Here is a 16,515-nt window from a genome sequence, read left to right as displayed (position 1 = left end):
CTGTCTCTATTTCTGTCAAATAAATAAATAAAATCTTAAAAAAAAAAAGAGTTAGACACCTAACCAAATGAGCCACCCAGGTGCCCTTAGAGGATTTTTTCCCAAATCTTAGCTACTCAGGTCTTTTTGGCCTCTGTGTACTTTTCAGTCATGTACTGAATACTATTTTTTTCCTTAAAATATACTCAAAGGGTGAAGAACTGTGAAGTTTTCCTCATAGAAAAGGACAAAATGCAAAGAAAGGGGGTTTGTTGGATTTTCTTTAGAATTCTGTGAGGATTGTGTCACCTAGGCAATAAATGTGCCTTAAAAATAAAGAGTGTTCACAAAAAAATTATAAGATCTTGACATTTGCGACAACATGGATGGACCTAGAGAGCCTTATGCTAAGTGAAATAAGACAAAGACAAACATCTTATGATTTTACTGATATGTAGAATCTAAGAAACACACGCACACATGCACGCACGCATGCAAGGGGAAGAAACAGACCCATAAATACAGAGAACAAACTTTTGGTTGCCAGAGGGAGGAGGATGGGCAAAATGGGGGAAAGGGAGAGGGAGACACAGGTTTCCAGTTATGGAATGAATAAGTCATGGGGATAAAAGGTACAAGACAGGGAATCCAGTCAAGGGTATTGTAATAGTGTTGTATGGTGAGAGATAGCAGCTACACTTGTGGGCATAATATATAAACTTGTTGAATCACTACGTTGAGCGTCTGAAACTAATGTAGCCTTGTGTCAACTGTACTTCAAAACAAAACAAAACACCTCCCCAGGTGATATCAATATGCAACTGAGATTGAGAAATATTGCCTGAGGGCTTCCACAGATTTACTTGTTCCTTGTAGGACTTGTGTACTCATTCTTTCTTTCTTTTTCTAAATGCTTATTATGCCAGTCATATACAGCTATTGAACAAAATCTAGAAAAGAAGGAAGAAAGGAAACAAGCAAGGAAAGAAGGAAGGAAGGAAGGAAGGAAGGAAGGAAGGAAGGAAGAGAGGAAGGAAGGAAGAAAAAAAGAAAAGAAAAGAAAAAGAAAGGCTGTTGACACAAACTAGATAAAGTTTCCAGCCAGTGTGTTGAGTTAGCAGGTGATCTCTGCGGCGCTTATGCCCCTCCAGCCCGCTAGGGCGGCGCAGCTCCAGGGACCTCCATCCCTTCGCAGAAGGCGACGCTCTTGGCCTTGGCGGCGGTGCAGTCTCTGCAAGGCGATACTTCCGGCTGGTTTTGCCGCGAGTCTTCAGCAGCTGTTTGTGCTGTGACTGTCGGTAGTTCTGCAGCGGGCGGTTGGCCATGGAGCGCCCGGGGCCCAGTGAAGGTGTGTTCCGTGGGGGCGATGCCAGGCAAGGCGGGAAGGGCCGGGGGCGCCGGGGTCGCCGCACTAACGAGGTCTCCTTCTCCTCTTGCCCCAGTGACAGGCTCAGAAGCGTCGGGACCGGATCCGCAGTTGGCGGTCACCATGGGCTTCACGGGGTTCGGTGAGTGACTGTCTTAACGCTTAGTCTCTTCTCCTTTTGCAGAGGTTTTAAGAACCGCAGGTTGAGAGGGGGGGCCCAGCTGTCACCTCTGTTCCGCACCCTCCGCTGTGCCAAGCCCTAGTTACTTTAGCCAAGCCCATGTGTCTTGAGATTTCTCGGTACTCTGTTTCCCATCCGTTTTCTAATTCTTGCTTGTCTGTTGGGACCAGCTCAGGTGACACGTATGGGAAGCCTTGTGGGAAAGATAGCTTTGTGACCTATGCTGTGGACGGCGTTGGTTAGTGGAGGGAGTTGTCTTTTTGTGTCCTGAGACGGAGCTAACTATTGACTGTGGTCTGTAATGAGATGGCCTTTCTGGCAACAGGTGGGCCGGCTATTAAAGTGATATTATAACGGTTATTAAATCCTTTTTGATTCAAGCCTTTCTTTCCCGGAATTGTCACTTTAGTTTCTCTGTAGAGTCTTGTTATGAGATAAAGAGGAACATTTCAAACAGAGATGTAGTCATCTGTTGAAAACATTACTGCTTGTAAGAAACAAATGTTAATTGTCTTCCTGTTTCTCTGGGGTCTTGGATAGAACAAATATCAGGCTAATGTGTCCAGGTCTCTTGTTGGTGTTCATATACTCATTTATTATGGTAACGGCTTCTGTCACATTTTTACTCCTAGGTGGTCATGTTTACAAAAATACTATATACTTACGTGTTACTATAGTATTTACTTTTGTTTCATTCCTAATTTCAAAAGTAGCGCATATTAATAGCAGAAAATCCGAAGAACACAGTAAATGAGAAGGAAGAAAGTAAATCCTTAATAATTGTATGATCTAGAAATCAAGAGTTAGAAATTTGTTTTCTATTCTTTCCTGTTGAGTATTTATCAAGAAAGTTAAGATCATATGTATGTACAATTTTATATTCTTAATTATCTACTTTATTTAATTCTTAATGCTTTGAGGATTTTCTGCATTATAAAGTACTCTTCCAAAACATGATTTTTAATGGCCGAATAGTACATTTGATAGAAGTGCCATAATTTTGGCCTACATAGTTTCTAATTCTTTTATTCATAATACTAAAAAGAATATAAATAACCCTTTTATTTCTTTTTGTTAAAGTAATTTTATGTGTGTTTCTATAGGGTAGATTTCTAAAGAAGGCACTATAATAAAAACACAAATATTAAAACGTATCCAAAACATTGGGTGTATATCTTTTTTAATTTTTTAAAATTTATTTTTAAGTAGGCTCCACACCCAGCATGGAGCCCAACCTGGGGCTTGAACTCATGACACTGATCAAGAGTTGGATGCTTAACAGTCTGAGCCACCCAGGTGCTCCTGGGTAGATATCTTTTAAAACTAATTGATCCATTTTGTCATAATGCCCTTCAGAAAGGTGGTTTCATTTTAGACCAAAGTCAATATTATGTAAGAATGACATTTTTACCATATTCTAACTAACATGGAGTAGACATTATTAAGAAAAAACTATAAAGACAAATATAATATTCTTTCAAGCTCATTCATATTGTCAGAATTTGATTTCTTGTAGTTTTAGGGCTGAGGCCTCTGTTTCCTTATTTGCTGTCAGGTGGGAGTTTCTTAGCTTCTTAAGGTGCTTGCATTGCTTGTCACCTTACTGCCTTCATCTGAAAATGAACTAGTGCTTCTAGTCCTTTTCATACTTCTTATATCTCTGACTTCAGCTGTATCTGTTCTGCATCTTTGCTTGTAAGGGTCTCTGTGATTAGACTAGGCCAACCACGATAATCTGTTTTAAAGTCCATAACCTTAATTAGATCAACAAGTCCCTATTGCCCTGTAATGTAACATATTCCAGGGTTCCAGAGATTAGGGTATGAACATTCTCCATTCTGCCTGTGACCAGTGTTGTAGATTTAAGGGGTAGAGTCCAGGTGAATTGAGGAGGATGGGAAAGTTGGCTGGTTAATGATGAGACTATTGTTAAAAATTCCCTGGGAAGTAAACTCTTTCTTCCTAGGTGTATTTCTTGTAGCCATGCTATAAATTAAACAGACTAAATGGTTATCAATCATTTAATCAGTGCTTATTGAGTACCTAAAATTTGGCCAGCTTAGTGTGAGAAGATCACAGTCTGCTTCTTATTTCTTTTTAGGAAAAAAAGCTCGCACATTTGATTTGGAAGCAATGTTTGAACAAACACGAAGAACAGCTGTGGAAAGAAGTCGGAAAACACTGGGTAAGAAGTTCAGTTATGGCTCTTTTATTGGTTTAAATACTGTATACACCTTACACAAGTACGTTGGCCGTTATTACAAGACGGAAAAAAAATTTCGAAGTTGTTAAAAGACCAAATGTGCTGGTTCCTTTGGAAGCAGAGTTGGTTTTTGTTTTTTGTTTTTTTTTAACATGGTAAAAGTTGCATCTAAGTAGGATAAGTCTGAATACTAAAATCTTTTTGAAGTGTGTTCTATGAACAAACAGGGATTCTAAATTGATAAGAATGAGAATAGCAGTTTTTTTTTTTTTTTTTTTTTTGCCTCTTCTTCCACCTTTATCTGATTTTCATTTCATTTTTTTCTTTTCCTGCTTACAGCGGAACCAGTATTTGGAAGGCTGGGCGAGAGGTGGCTCTCAGAGCTGTGTACACCACTGACCGTTGACTCAGACAGTATAGAAAATTGATACATACAGTGAATGTGGCTGCTGCTGTTGAACCCCTGTATTAATGAATTTATCAGACATTTAATGAAGGCCTTAATTTCCAGACTGTCTGGTGTGATACTAGGTGATTGGCAATTCTGGGTACCACCTTATGGTCTTCCAAGTAGACTGACTCATCTATTGCTTTCTTTAAATTTGATTCAGATCATTCTTAGACTGAAGGGATAGATATATCTTGATAGCACAAAAGGGGCTAGAAATCAGAGACAGGAGTTCTGGAAAAATTTAAGTGAATGTTGTTCTGGTGATTGTCCTTTTTGGTTTTAAAATGATAAATTATATAGCAGTAATATCTAATATTTGGAAAGTGAGCTTGATGTGAAAGTTTTTGGTCTGTGGAAGAATAAGGGTGTTTTTTTGGCGAGAAGGCCACATACTATTTTTTAAAAAGAACTGTCATTAATAACACATTTCAAACACATATAAAAGTATAGTAATGAACTCCTATCATACAGATTGAAGTACTGTAACAATTACTTCCCCTCTCAGATTATTTTGATACAAATCTGAGACACATTACTTCACCCATAAATATTTTAGTATGTGTTTTTAAGAGATACTGATTTTTAAAAAATTTTTTAATTTTATTTTTATGTTTTTTTATTATATTATGTTAGTCACCATACAGTACATCCCTGGTTTCTGATGTAAAGTTCGATGATTCATTAGGTTGCGTATAACACCCAGTGCACCATGCAATACGTGCCCTCCTTACTACCCATCACCAGTCTATCCCATTCCCCCACCCCCCTCCCCTCTGAGGCCCNAATCTGAAGCCCTCAGTTTGTTTCTCAGAGTCCATGGTCTCTCATGCTTCATTCCACCTTCTGATTACCCCCCCTTTCTTTATCCCTTTCTTCCCCTACCGATCTTCCTAGTTCTTATGTTCCACAGATGAGAGAAATCATATGATAATTGTCTTTCTCTGCTTGACTTATTTCACTTAGCATTATCTCCTCCAGTGCCGTCCATGTTGCAGCAAATGTTGAGAACTCGTTCTTTCTGATAGCTGAGTAATATTCCATTGTATATATGGACCACAGCTTCTTAATCCAGTCATCTGTTGAAGGGCATCTCGGCTCCTTCCATGATTTGGCTATTGTGGACAATGCAGCTATGAACATTGGGGTGCATATGGCCCTTCTCTTTACTACGTCTGTATCTTTGGGGTAAATACCCAATAGTGCAATGGCTGGGTCATAGGGTAGCTCAAGTTTTAACAGTTTAAGAGACCTCCACACTGTTTTCCAGAGTGGCTGTACCAACTTGCATTCCCACCAACAATGTAGGAGGGATCCCCTTTCTCCACATCCTCTCCAACAATTGTTGTTTCTTGCCTTGTCTATCTTTGCCATTCTAACTGGCGTAAGGTGGTATCTCAGTGTGGTTTTGATTTGAATTTCCCTGATGGCTAATGATTTTGAACATTTTTTCATGTGTCTGTTAGCCATTTGTATGTCTTCATTGGAAAAGTGTCTGTTCATATCTTCTGCCCATTTTATGATTTGTTTATTTGTTTCTCGTGTATTGAGTTTGAGAAGTTCTTTGTAGATCTTGGATACCAGTCCTTTATCTGTGGTGTCCTTTGCAAATATATTCTCCCATTCCGTGGGCTGTCTCTTAGTTTTTTTGACTGTTTCCTTGGCTGTGCAGAAGCTCTTTATCCTGATAAAGTCCCATAAGTTCATTTTATCTTTTATTTCTCTTGCCTTTGGAGATGTGTCGTGAAAAAGGTTGCTCTGGCCGATGTCATAGAAGTTGTTGCCTATGTTCTCCTCTAGAATTTTGATGGATTCCTGTNTGTTCTCCTCTACGATTTTGATGGATTCCTGTCTCACATCAAGGTCTTTCGTCCATTTGGAGTTTATCTTTGTGGATGGTGTGAGAGAGTGGTCAGGTTTCATTGTTTTGCATGTAGCTGTCCAATTTTCCCAGCACCATTTATTGAAGAGACTGTCTTTTTTTCACCCGATGTTTTTTCCTGCTTTATCAAAGATTAGTTGCCCAAAGAGGTGAGGGTCCATTTCTGGGTTCTCTATTCTGTTCCATTGGTCGATGTGTCTGTTTTTGTGCCAGTACCATGCTGTCTTTGTGATCACAGCTTTGTAGTACAGCTCGAAATCCGGCATTGTGATGCCCCCAGCTTTGTTTTTCCTTTTCAACAGTTCCTTGGAGATTCGGGGCCTTTTCTGGTTCCATACAAATTTAAGGACTATTTGTTCCAGTTCTTTGAAAAATGTCCTCGGTATTTTGATCGGGATAGCATTGAAAGTGTAGATTGCTCTGGGTAGCATGGACATTTTAACTATGTTAATTCTACCGATCCATGAGCATGGAATATTTTTCCATCTTTTTATGTCTTCCTCAATATTTTTCAAGAGTGATTTATAGTTTCTAGAATATAGATCCTTTACGTCTCTGGTTAAGTGAATTCCAAGGTAACGTATGGTTTTTGGTGCTATTGTAAATGGGATGGATTCCCTAATTTCTCTTTCTTCAGTCTCGTTATTCGTGTATAGAAATGCAACTGATTTCTGGGCATTGATTTTGTATCCTGCCACCTTACTGAATTGTTCTATAACTTCTAATAGTTTGGGAGTGGATTCCTTTGGGTTTTCCATATAGAGTATCATGTCATCTGCAAAGAGAGACAGTTTGACTTCTTCTTTGCCGATTTGGATACCTTTGATCCCTTTTTGTCTTCTGATTGCTGTTGCAAGGACTTCTAGTACTATGTTGAATAATAGTGGCGAGAGTGGGCATCCTTGTCATGTTCCTGATCTTAAGGGAAAGGCTTCCACTTTTTCCCCATTGAGAATGATATTTGCAGTAGGCTTTTCATAGATGGTTTTTATGAGATTGAGGAATGTACCCTCTATTCCTACACTCTGAAGGGTTTTAATCAGGAAAGGATGCTGTATTTTGTCAAATGCTTTTTCTGCATCAATTGAGAGGATCATATGGTTCTTGAGTCTTTTCTTGTTGATATGATGTATCACATTGATTGATTTGCGAGTGTTGAACCATGCTTGCATCCCAGGTATGAATCCCACTTGGTCATGATGGATAATCCTTTTAATGTACTGTTGGATTCTANTTTTTCTTTCTGGATAAAATCTAAGGCACTGATATATTTGCAAATGTTGAACCTCCCTTGCATCCCAGGGATGATTCCACTTGGTCATGATAGATAATCCTTTTAATGTACTGTTGGATTCTATTAGCCAGGATCTTGTTGAGGATTTTGGCATCCATATTCATTAGAGAAATCGGTCTGTAATTCTCCTTTTTGAGGGGGTCTTTGCCTGGTTTGGGGATCAAGGTAATATTAGCCTCATAGAATGAGTTTGGTAGCTTTCCTTCTGTTTCTATTTTTTGAAATAGCTTTAGGAGAATAGGTATTATTTCTTCTTTGAATGTTTGGTAGAATTCCCCAGGAAAACCGTCTGGGCCTGGAGTTTTATTATTTGGAAGGTTGTTTATCACTGACTCAATTTCTTCATAGTTAATTGGCCTATTTAAGAAATCTATTTCTTCCTGTTTCAGTCTTGGTAGTTTATAGGTTTCCAGGAAGGCCTCCATCTCTTACAGATTGCCTAATTTATTGGCATAAAGCTGTGGATAAAAGTTTCTAATAATCCTTCCAATTTCATTGATGTTGGTTGTGACCTCTCCTTTTTCCTTCATAATTTTATTAATTTAGGTCCTTTCTCTATTCTTTTGGATAAGTCTTGCCAGTGGTCTGTCAATTTTATNACAAGTTTTGCCAGTGGTCTATCAATTTTATTGATTCTCTCAAAGAACCAGCTTCTAGTCCTGTTGATCTGCTCTACTGTACTCCCGGTTTCTAATTCATTGATTTGTGCTCTAATCTTGGTCAACTGCTCCCTCGCGGGTAGATTAGGCCTGTTCCTTTGTTGCTGTTCCAGCTTCTTGAGGTGAGAATATAAAAACTGTATTTTAGATTTTTCTATTCTTTTGAGTGAGGCTTGGATGGCTATGTATTTCCCCCTTAGGACTGCCTTTGCAGTATCCCATAGGTTTTGGACCGTTGTGTATTCATTCTCGTTGGTCTCCATAAATTGTTTAATTTGTTTTTTGATTTCCTGGTTTATCGAGTCATTCTTGAGCAGGATGGTTCTTAGCCTCCAAGTGTTTGAGTTTCTTCCAGGTTTTTCCTTGTGGTTGAGTTCCAATTTCAGAGCGTTGTGGTCTGAGAATATGCAGGGGATAATTTCAATCTTTTGGTATTGGCTGAGACCTGTTTTGTGACCCAGAACATGGTCTATTCTTGAGAACGTTCCATGGGCATTAGAATAGAATGAGTATTCTTTGGTTCTGGGGTGTAGTGTTCTATATATATCTATGAGGTCCAACTCGTCGAGTATGGCATTCAAAGCCTTTGATTCTTTGCTTAGTTTTTGCCAGGGTGTTCTGTCTATTTCTGATAGTGGGGTGTTGAGGTCCCCTACTATTACTGTGTTCTTATCTATATGTCTCTTTATTTTGGTTAAGAGTTGGCTTGTGTATCTTGCTGCTCCCCTGTTGGGGGCATATATATTAATAATTGTCATATCCACTTGTTGAATACTTCCTTTAAGAATAATATAGTGCCCTTCTTTTCTGTGTCTCTAACTAGAGTCTTTAAAATGCAATCTGTCTGATATGAGAATTGCTACCCCAGGTTTCTTTTGAGGTCCATTGGTGTGAAAGATGGTATTCCATCCCTTTACTTTCAGTCTGAATGTATCTTTAGGTTCAAAATGAGTCTCTTGTAGACAGCAAATGGATGGGTCATGTCTTTTTATCCAATCTGCAACCCTGTGGCGTTTTATGGGAGAGTTTAAGCCATTTAGATTGATAGAGATTATTGACAGATATGATTTTAATGATGCCATTTCTCTTTAAAGTCTTTGTATCGGTTGTGACTTGCTGCTCTGTATCACTCTTGGGGCCNCTTATGGGAGCGTTTAGGCCATTTACATTGAGACTGATTATTGAGAGATATGATTTTAATGATACCATGTTGCTAGTAAAATCTTTGTTTCTATAGATTGTGACTTTCTGTTCTGTATCGCTCTTGGGGCCTTTTCACTTTTATAGAACCCCCCTTAATATCTCCTGTAGGGCTGGTTTCGTGGTTACGAAATTGGTTAATGATTGGCGATTTTGGAACGTCTTTATTTCTCCATCAATTCTGAATGACAGCTTTGCTGGATAAAGGATCCTTGGCTGCATGTTTTTCTCTGAAAGAGCTTTAACCCCCCCCCCCAAACCCTTTCTCTCATTCCAGGTCTGTGTAGACAGGTCTGACGTAATTCTGATACCTTTGCCTTGGTACNCCCCCCAAGCCTTTCTCTCATTCCAGGTCTCTGTAGACAGGTCTGACGTAATCCTGATACCTTTGCCTTGGTACGTGAGAAATTTCTTTGCCCTGGCCGCTTTCAATACTGTATCCTTGGATCTAATATTTGCGAATTGCACCAATGTGACGTGGTGTAGGTTTGTCGTGGTTGAGCTTTGGGAGGGGTCTTCTCCTGCCTCTTGGACACGAATGCTTGTTTCCTTTGCTAGATTAGGGAAGTTTTCGCTACAATTTGTTCAAATATCTCTTCTAGACCTCTGTTTTTCTCCAGCCCTTCGGGGATGCCAATGATTCTGACATTGGAACGATTCATTGAGTCAGTAATCTCCCGTAACCTACATTCTTGCACATGGATTTTTTAAAGTCCAGATTCTATTTTAACTTTCTATTCTACTAACCCATCCTCCAATTCTCTGATACATTCTCCTGCCTCATTCACCCTGGCCGTCAGAGCATCTAGTTTTGACTGCATTTGATTCATAGCATTTTTAATNATCTAGTTTTGACTGCTTTTGGCTCATAGAAATTTTAATTTCTGTCAGATTCACTCTCATTTCCGCCCTTAGAGATTCTATATTGTCGTTAACGTTTTCGTTAATACTTTTTTCAAGTCTACACATCATCTTGACCATTGTTACTCTGAATTCCATTTCTGATAATTGGGATACATCCATATGTATTAATTCTGTGGCCGAGGCCAATTCTGTGGCAGAGGCCACAGACTCATTGTCTTTTCTTTGCTGGGGGGGATTTCTCCTTCTTGTCATTCTGATGAGGAGAGGTTGCGGTGTTGTCCAGAGCCCAAATTATTGACTGCGACCCAGGCTGTGCGCCCTTGTTTTATAGGGATCTTAGGGATGTGGGCTTCTTGATTTTTCAGTCTTCCTCCTGGGGGAGGGGCCTGCCGTGCCGATACTCAGGCAACCCTGTTTGGGTAGAGTCTCCATGTCCCCTGCGAGGGGGAATAGGGGTGGGCACACTGTGAGCCAGTATTTCCAGGCTTTTGTTCTCTGGCGGCTTTCCCTGGCGGTTTTTGCCTCTTCTGTGAGTCAGAGCAGCAGTGGCCGAATCTCAGCCTCAGTCTTAGAACAGAGGGATCGCGGACCGTTCTCCTCTGATGTTATGGCCACTTTAACTCCATTTCTGTTGGTGCTGCTCAACCCTGCAGCATCCCGGGATGTGCGCCCCACAGCCGGCGTCCCAGCCCTCACTTCCAGGGCTGGCGTGTCTCTGTCTTTTGTGTTTCTAATGCCGCCAGCGCCCCCGTGCGCTCCCGGAGCTCCCGGTCTCAGTCTGGTGGTGCACGTTCCCCGGCTCATGGTCTCAGTCTGCTCTCTCACGGGTGCCGGTCCGAGAGTTCGCCGCTCCCCCATGCAGGTTGCTATGCCTTCCCGTTGCCCGAACGCAGCATCTCCCTCCCCCTTCCGTTTATCTTGCTATATCTGTGCGCAGTTTCACGGCTCCCCGCTTCGTACCTCAATACTCAGTGCTGGAGATGTTCATTTGTAGAGATCCAGATGTATCTTCCTGCGTCTCAGACTGATTCCGTGGATGTTCAGGCTGGTCTGGTACCTATCCAACTCGACTCAGGGGACCGGCTGAAAAAGGGGTCCCCACCCCTCCCCATCTTAACTCCTCACCCCAAAAATACTATAAATTTTATCCTAATATTGTTCACGTATTGAGGATAAGAACCTTGTTTTCAGTTTTATGTATACTTACAGTACTTAGTAGAACTTAGTACATAGTAGTTACATCCCTAAATATTTAATGGAGAAATGTAATTAATGTAGTTAAAATGTTCTTATTTTTTATTTCCTAGTATTTTGGCGTTAAATATTTAGAATTAAATGTAGATTTACATGAAATTGGCAGGCTAGTGAATTGTTTTAAGTTAGAGTAACAAAAACATTTAGCAAGATTTAAGTCCCATGGGTAAAAAGACTATTACGATTAGAAAACATTTATTCTAGCTTATATTTACGGTAATTTTATTTCCTTTACATTTTATCTTAAGTCTCATTTCTTCCTTTAAGGTAAGTAATTGCTATAATGATTGGCTCTGAGATTATCAGGTATCAAATTACATTCCATTGAGTCTGCAGTTTGTGTGAATGAGCCCAGATGGGAGATGGTAGTTTTGGATAGTTCACTGTTACTTAGACAAAAATTGCATACAGATGAGGATCTTTTGCAGAAATGGCTATCCAAAAATTGTTAACTGTTTGAAAGTAGAGAAAAGTAAAATTAGGTGCTTGGAAAAATAAAATTAGGTGTTGAATAGTAAGTTAATTCACTTTGGTTAAGGGAAGATACAGAACATTTTTACAGTGCTTATATTGTGCTTGGTTCCACATTTGGTGAAAATGCATGATATGATACCCTTTGTCAGGGAGTTGCAGACTATTAAATTCTGTTTGGTTTTGTTTTTTTTCCTCAGTCAACAATGAGGAAGAAAAATTTTTTTCTCCTCTAAAATGTCTTAATCCTGCCTTTTATCTTTATTCCTTGCTTTAATGGAGCAGCAGGTGATGGCAGGAAACTCTCTGATTAGAAAATCCTGGCTAGTGTTTTAAAAAAAAAAAGTTAAAATTTTAAATTAGAAAATCAGATGCCTGGGGATGCCTAGGTGACTGTCAGTTAAGCCTCTGCCTTCGGCTCAGGTCATGATCCCAGGGTCCTGGGATCCAGTAGAGCATCAGGCTCTTTGCTCAGCAGGGAGCCTCCTTCTCCCTCTGTCTGCTTCTCCCTCTGCCTGCCACTCCCACTGCTTGGGCTCGCTCGCTCTCTCTGACAAATAAATAAATAAAATCTTAAAAAAAATTTTAGATGCTTTTCTAGGGACAAGTAGTTTGGAGTATTTATCCTCTGGTGAGGAACTCTAGGTGGACCGGTAGGTGGCTCAGTTTCCAGATAGTCTGGCCACACGCATGCAGTAAAGGGCTGGGCTTTGGAGAGAAAGGCAGGCAAACTATTATGTAAGGTAGGTGGTGCTCATTGGGTAATTTTAGTCTCTAAGAAAGTCTGGTCACATCTTGGAATGACAAATTGTAGAACTTCAGTTCACTGCTGGGGGACTTCATAGCTTTGTTACTTAACTTTTCTATGGCATAGATTTCTCAAATGTAGAGTGAGAATAATAGGACCTACATCAACTGTATTGTATAATTGAAATTTTCTAAGAGAGTAGAACTTAAATGTTTCCACTTAAAAAAAAAGGGTGACTATGTGGGGTGATGGATATGCTCATTGACTCCATGGGGAGAATCTTCTTGTAATGTAGATGTATATTAAATCATTACATTGTGCACTTTAAATATTTTACAATTTTATTTGTCAATTATACCTCAAGCTAAAAAAAATAGCATCTACTTCAGAGGTTGTTATGATGATGATTAAAGGAGTTAATTTTTAGGCAGTGCTTAAAACAATACCTGATACATAGCTCCATGTAAGTATTAGCTTCTATAATATTTATTAAGTTAAGGTTGTTATTATAAGGTGTATACTTGCAAAGAATTCCTAGAAGACCTACTTAAAAATGGCTCAAATAAGAAAAATTTAGTGTTACACATGAAAGCAACTCTGGAATGGGGCTCTTCCCATTCTGAGTCCTGACATGAAGAAAGTTAAGTTTTTTCCCCTTTTTCTGCTTTTCCAGTTTTAGGGTATTGACTTGTTTTAAGCTGACTGCCCTCATGACCAAAAATTGTAAGTGAAATTTTGTTACATGCAGATGACCACGTCCATAGGCTGAAAGGATACAATTTTGTATATCTTTTTTTAGAAGAAAACCTTTCTCAAATGTTCCTCCAGCTGACTTCTCATATGTTATTGGTTGGTATTTGTGTGGAACATTAGTTCCAAAAAACAGCCACTGGCAAGAGCAATATAGTTGATTTGGAATCAGGCTTTACCCTTCTGGGCAGTGAGGGCCCCCCCCCCCATCTGCTGAAGCACCTGCTACCTCTTATCTGGAGAAAATTGTAGTTTTTCTTAGCAAGGGAAAAAGGAAGAAATGGCTGTTGTATAGGAAGCTAATAATGCATGTCTAGGTATTGTTTACTGATTAAGGTCAGAAATGCCCCAAGACCAGAGCCTAGGATCAAGTGTCCAAGTGTGGTTTCTCCCCCCAGCCTCTCCCCTCCCACCCTGGAGAATATGGAGGGATTGACTGGAGAAGCAGGATGAGGGTAGGAGCCATGCAGGCCCCACTCTTATACATTATCTTCCTTATTTTTTTCAATCTTAGCATCAGAGTGCAGAATTATCTAACCTAACCACCTTAGCCCAGGGGTGAGCACAAAAAATAGCAACATGAGCTAGAGCTATGGTGTTTGCCTGTAGAGCTTTTTTTTTTTTTTTAAAGACTTTATTGATTTATTTGACAGAGACAGAGAGAGAGCACAAGCAGGTAGAGAGGCAGAGGAAGAGGGAGAGGGAGAAGCAGGCTCCGTGCTGAGCAGAGAGCCTGATGTGGGGCTCTATCCCAGGCTCGTGGGATCATGACCAGGGCCAAAGGCAGCCAAAGGCAGACGCTTAACCGACTGAGCCACCCAGGTGCCCCTTCCTATAGAGTTTTATTTTCCCTGTTTGAAATAAAAGGCTATCTAGTTACTTGTTGACATATATTTGTTACCTTCTTGTTTCTTATTCTCCATATCCTATCAACAGAAGACCCTAAAGAGTACAACATTCCAATTAATAAGTGCCTTTTGATACTGTTTAACTTTAGGTGTGTTGCTTTTCATTATTAAGAAAAAATAGTGACGATTATCTCAGGTTATTGAGAATGGTGGCAGTTGAGAACCAGACTATAATTCATTTCCTTCCTGTGTGCCCCCCAGTTGTACAGTGACATTATCAGAGGAAAAAGATCAAATTTCTTTGCATAATTTTTTCCCCCAAGGTAAATAACTCTAGAAATCTGAAATTTTCTCATGATTTTTGTGGGAAGTCCCTGACCGTATATCCAGTCGGGGGAAATTCAGAAATGAACAAAATTCTGAGTTTATAGTTTAAAACATTAAAAGTAAAAAGTGAAATTACCTAGAATCTTACCTTTGAATACTTTTTACTTATCACCTTCCACATCTTTTTATTTATTTTATTTTATTTTATTTGTTAAAGATTTTATTAATTTATTTGAGAGAGAGCAAGAGAGAGCAGGAGCAGGGGGCAGGGAGAGGGAGAGGGAGAAGCAGACTCCCCACTGAGCAGGGAGCCCAACTCAGTGCTCAATCCGAGGATGCTGGGATCATGACCTGAGCTAAAAGCAGACGCTTAACCAACTGAGCCACCCAGGTGCCCCTCTTCTTATTTTTTAAAATTCTTATTTTATTTTTTAAGTAATCTCTACACCCATCACGGGGCTCAAACCTGCAACCCTGAGATCAAGTGTCACGTGGTCTACCAACTGAGCCAGTCAGGTGCCCCCTTAGGTAGTGCAGTGTCATTCATATACTATTCACATGGCAATTTTGCTTAGCATATCTGTTATTATTTTCCCAGATTTGTTATTTTCCATCACTATTTTTATTGGCTGTGTTTTAATTAATTAATTAATTAATTAAAGATTTTATTTGTCAGAGAGGGAGAAATACAGAGCACAAGCAGGGGAAGCAGCAGGGAGAGGAAGGAGCAGAGTCCCTGCTGAGCAGGGAGCACGACTGGGGACTCGATCCCAGGACTTCAGGATCATGCCCTGAGCCGAAGGCAGATGTTCAACTGACTGAGCCACCCAGGCGTCCTTACTGGTTGTATTTTATGTTGATACACAGTAATTCAGTTATTTTCCCAATTTGGGTATTTAGGTTGTTAAGTTTTTGCTGTTACTGGTACCACTCTAAATTATTACATCTCTTTGACTATATTAATTTTTAGCCTTTATTAATCCTGACAGATTTTGAAGTCTTAACTATTGGAATTTTTTTCAAATCTTTTCAGAAGCAAGAGAAAAAGAGGAAGAAATGAACAGAGAGAAAGAATTAAGAAGGCAAAATGAAGATAGTGAACCAACATCTTCGGGCTCACATGTAGTCAGAGACCGCTCGAAATCATCTTCCAGGTGCTTGACTTTCTCAAAAATTCTTTTATTTTTTTTTATTTTTTTATTTTATTTTTTTTTAAAGATTTTATTTATTTATTCGACAGAGAGATAGAAACAGCCAGCGAGAGAGGGAACACAAGCAGGGAGAGTGGGAGAGGAAGAAGCAGGCTCAAAGCGGAAGAGCCTGATGTGGGGCTCGATCCCATAATACCGGGATCACGCCCTGAGCCGAAGGCAGACGCTTAACCGCTGTGCCACCCAGGCGCCCCTCAAAAATTCTTTTAAACTGTCATTCCCATTTAGGTGTGTATTCTTAGATAATTGCAACTGGTAGTTATTGCAAAGAAAAAAAGAGAGGATAAAGACTGATTTTGTTCTAAAAAACTGATTTTTTCTTTTTAAAGATTTTTTTTTTTTAAGATTTTATTTATTTATTCGACAGAGATAGAGACAGCCAGCGAGAGAGGGAACACAAGCAGGGGGAGTGGGAGAGGAAGAAGCAGGCTCATAGCGGAGGAGCCTGATGTGGGGCTCGATCCCATAATGCCGGGATCACGCCCTCAGCCGNTCTGAGCCGAAGGCAGACGCTTAACCGCTGTGCCACCCAGGCGCCCCTCTTTTTAAAGATTTTTAGTTCTAATTAGAGGTCAGCAGGTAAACACTATCAGATTTTGTTTTCTCAGAGATATGAAGCAAATGGCAGCTTCTTTTGTTGGTTACCACAATTACTAGGCATTGGCACTATGGGAAGCAGTCTTTACTGGTCCTGAGAAGGGATGTGGTGATCCTTTTCCTTGGGGGGGAGAAAGCCCATGATTGAATTCTCTTGAAATTTTGTAAACCAATACATGTTTTTAAATAAATAAGAAAATACACGTTAGTTAAGGACTTTTTTCTTTTTTTTT

General features: G+C 39.8%; 1 protein-coding gene across 2 annotated transcripts in view; it reads left to right on the top strand.

Moving 5' to 3' along the window:
• The first annotated feature begins 1,178 nt into the window (after window positions 1–1,178).
• Window positions 1,179–16,515, top strand: part of WDR70 (WD repeat domain 70) — a 303,131-nt gene continuing 287,794 nt past the window's right edge. The window contains exons 1-4 of one of the 2 annotated variants that reach the window (XM_034656990.1): window positions 1,179–1,327; window positions 1,422–1,487; window positions 3,628–3,711; window positions 15,508–15,628. In XM_034656990.1, coding sequence (XP_034512881.1) covers window positions 1,303–1,327; window positions 1,422–1,487; window positions 3,628–3,711; window positions 15,508–15,628 — 296 coding nt within the window. In that variant the 5' untranslated portion in view covers window positions 1,179–1,302. Of the gene's footprint in view, window positions 1,328–1,421; window positions 1,488–3,627; window positions 3,712–4,068; window positions 4,261–15,507; window positions 15,629–16,515 lie in introns of those variants that run through there. The other variant, XM_034656991.1, reaches the window with a different exon arrangement.

This window comes from Ailuropoda melanoleuca, chromosome 3 (assembly GCF_002007445.2).
Source record: "Ailuropoda melanoleuca isolate Jingjing chromosome 3, ASM200744v2, whole genome shotgun sequence".
NCBI classification, from domain to species: Eukaryota; Metazoa; Chordata; class Mammalia; order Carnivora; family Ursidae; genus Ailuropoda; species Ailuropoda melanoleuca.
Note: the sequence above shows the minus strand (reverse complement) of the source record. Positions and strands in the feature narration are given on the sequence as shown.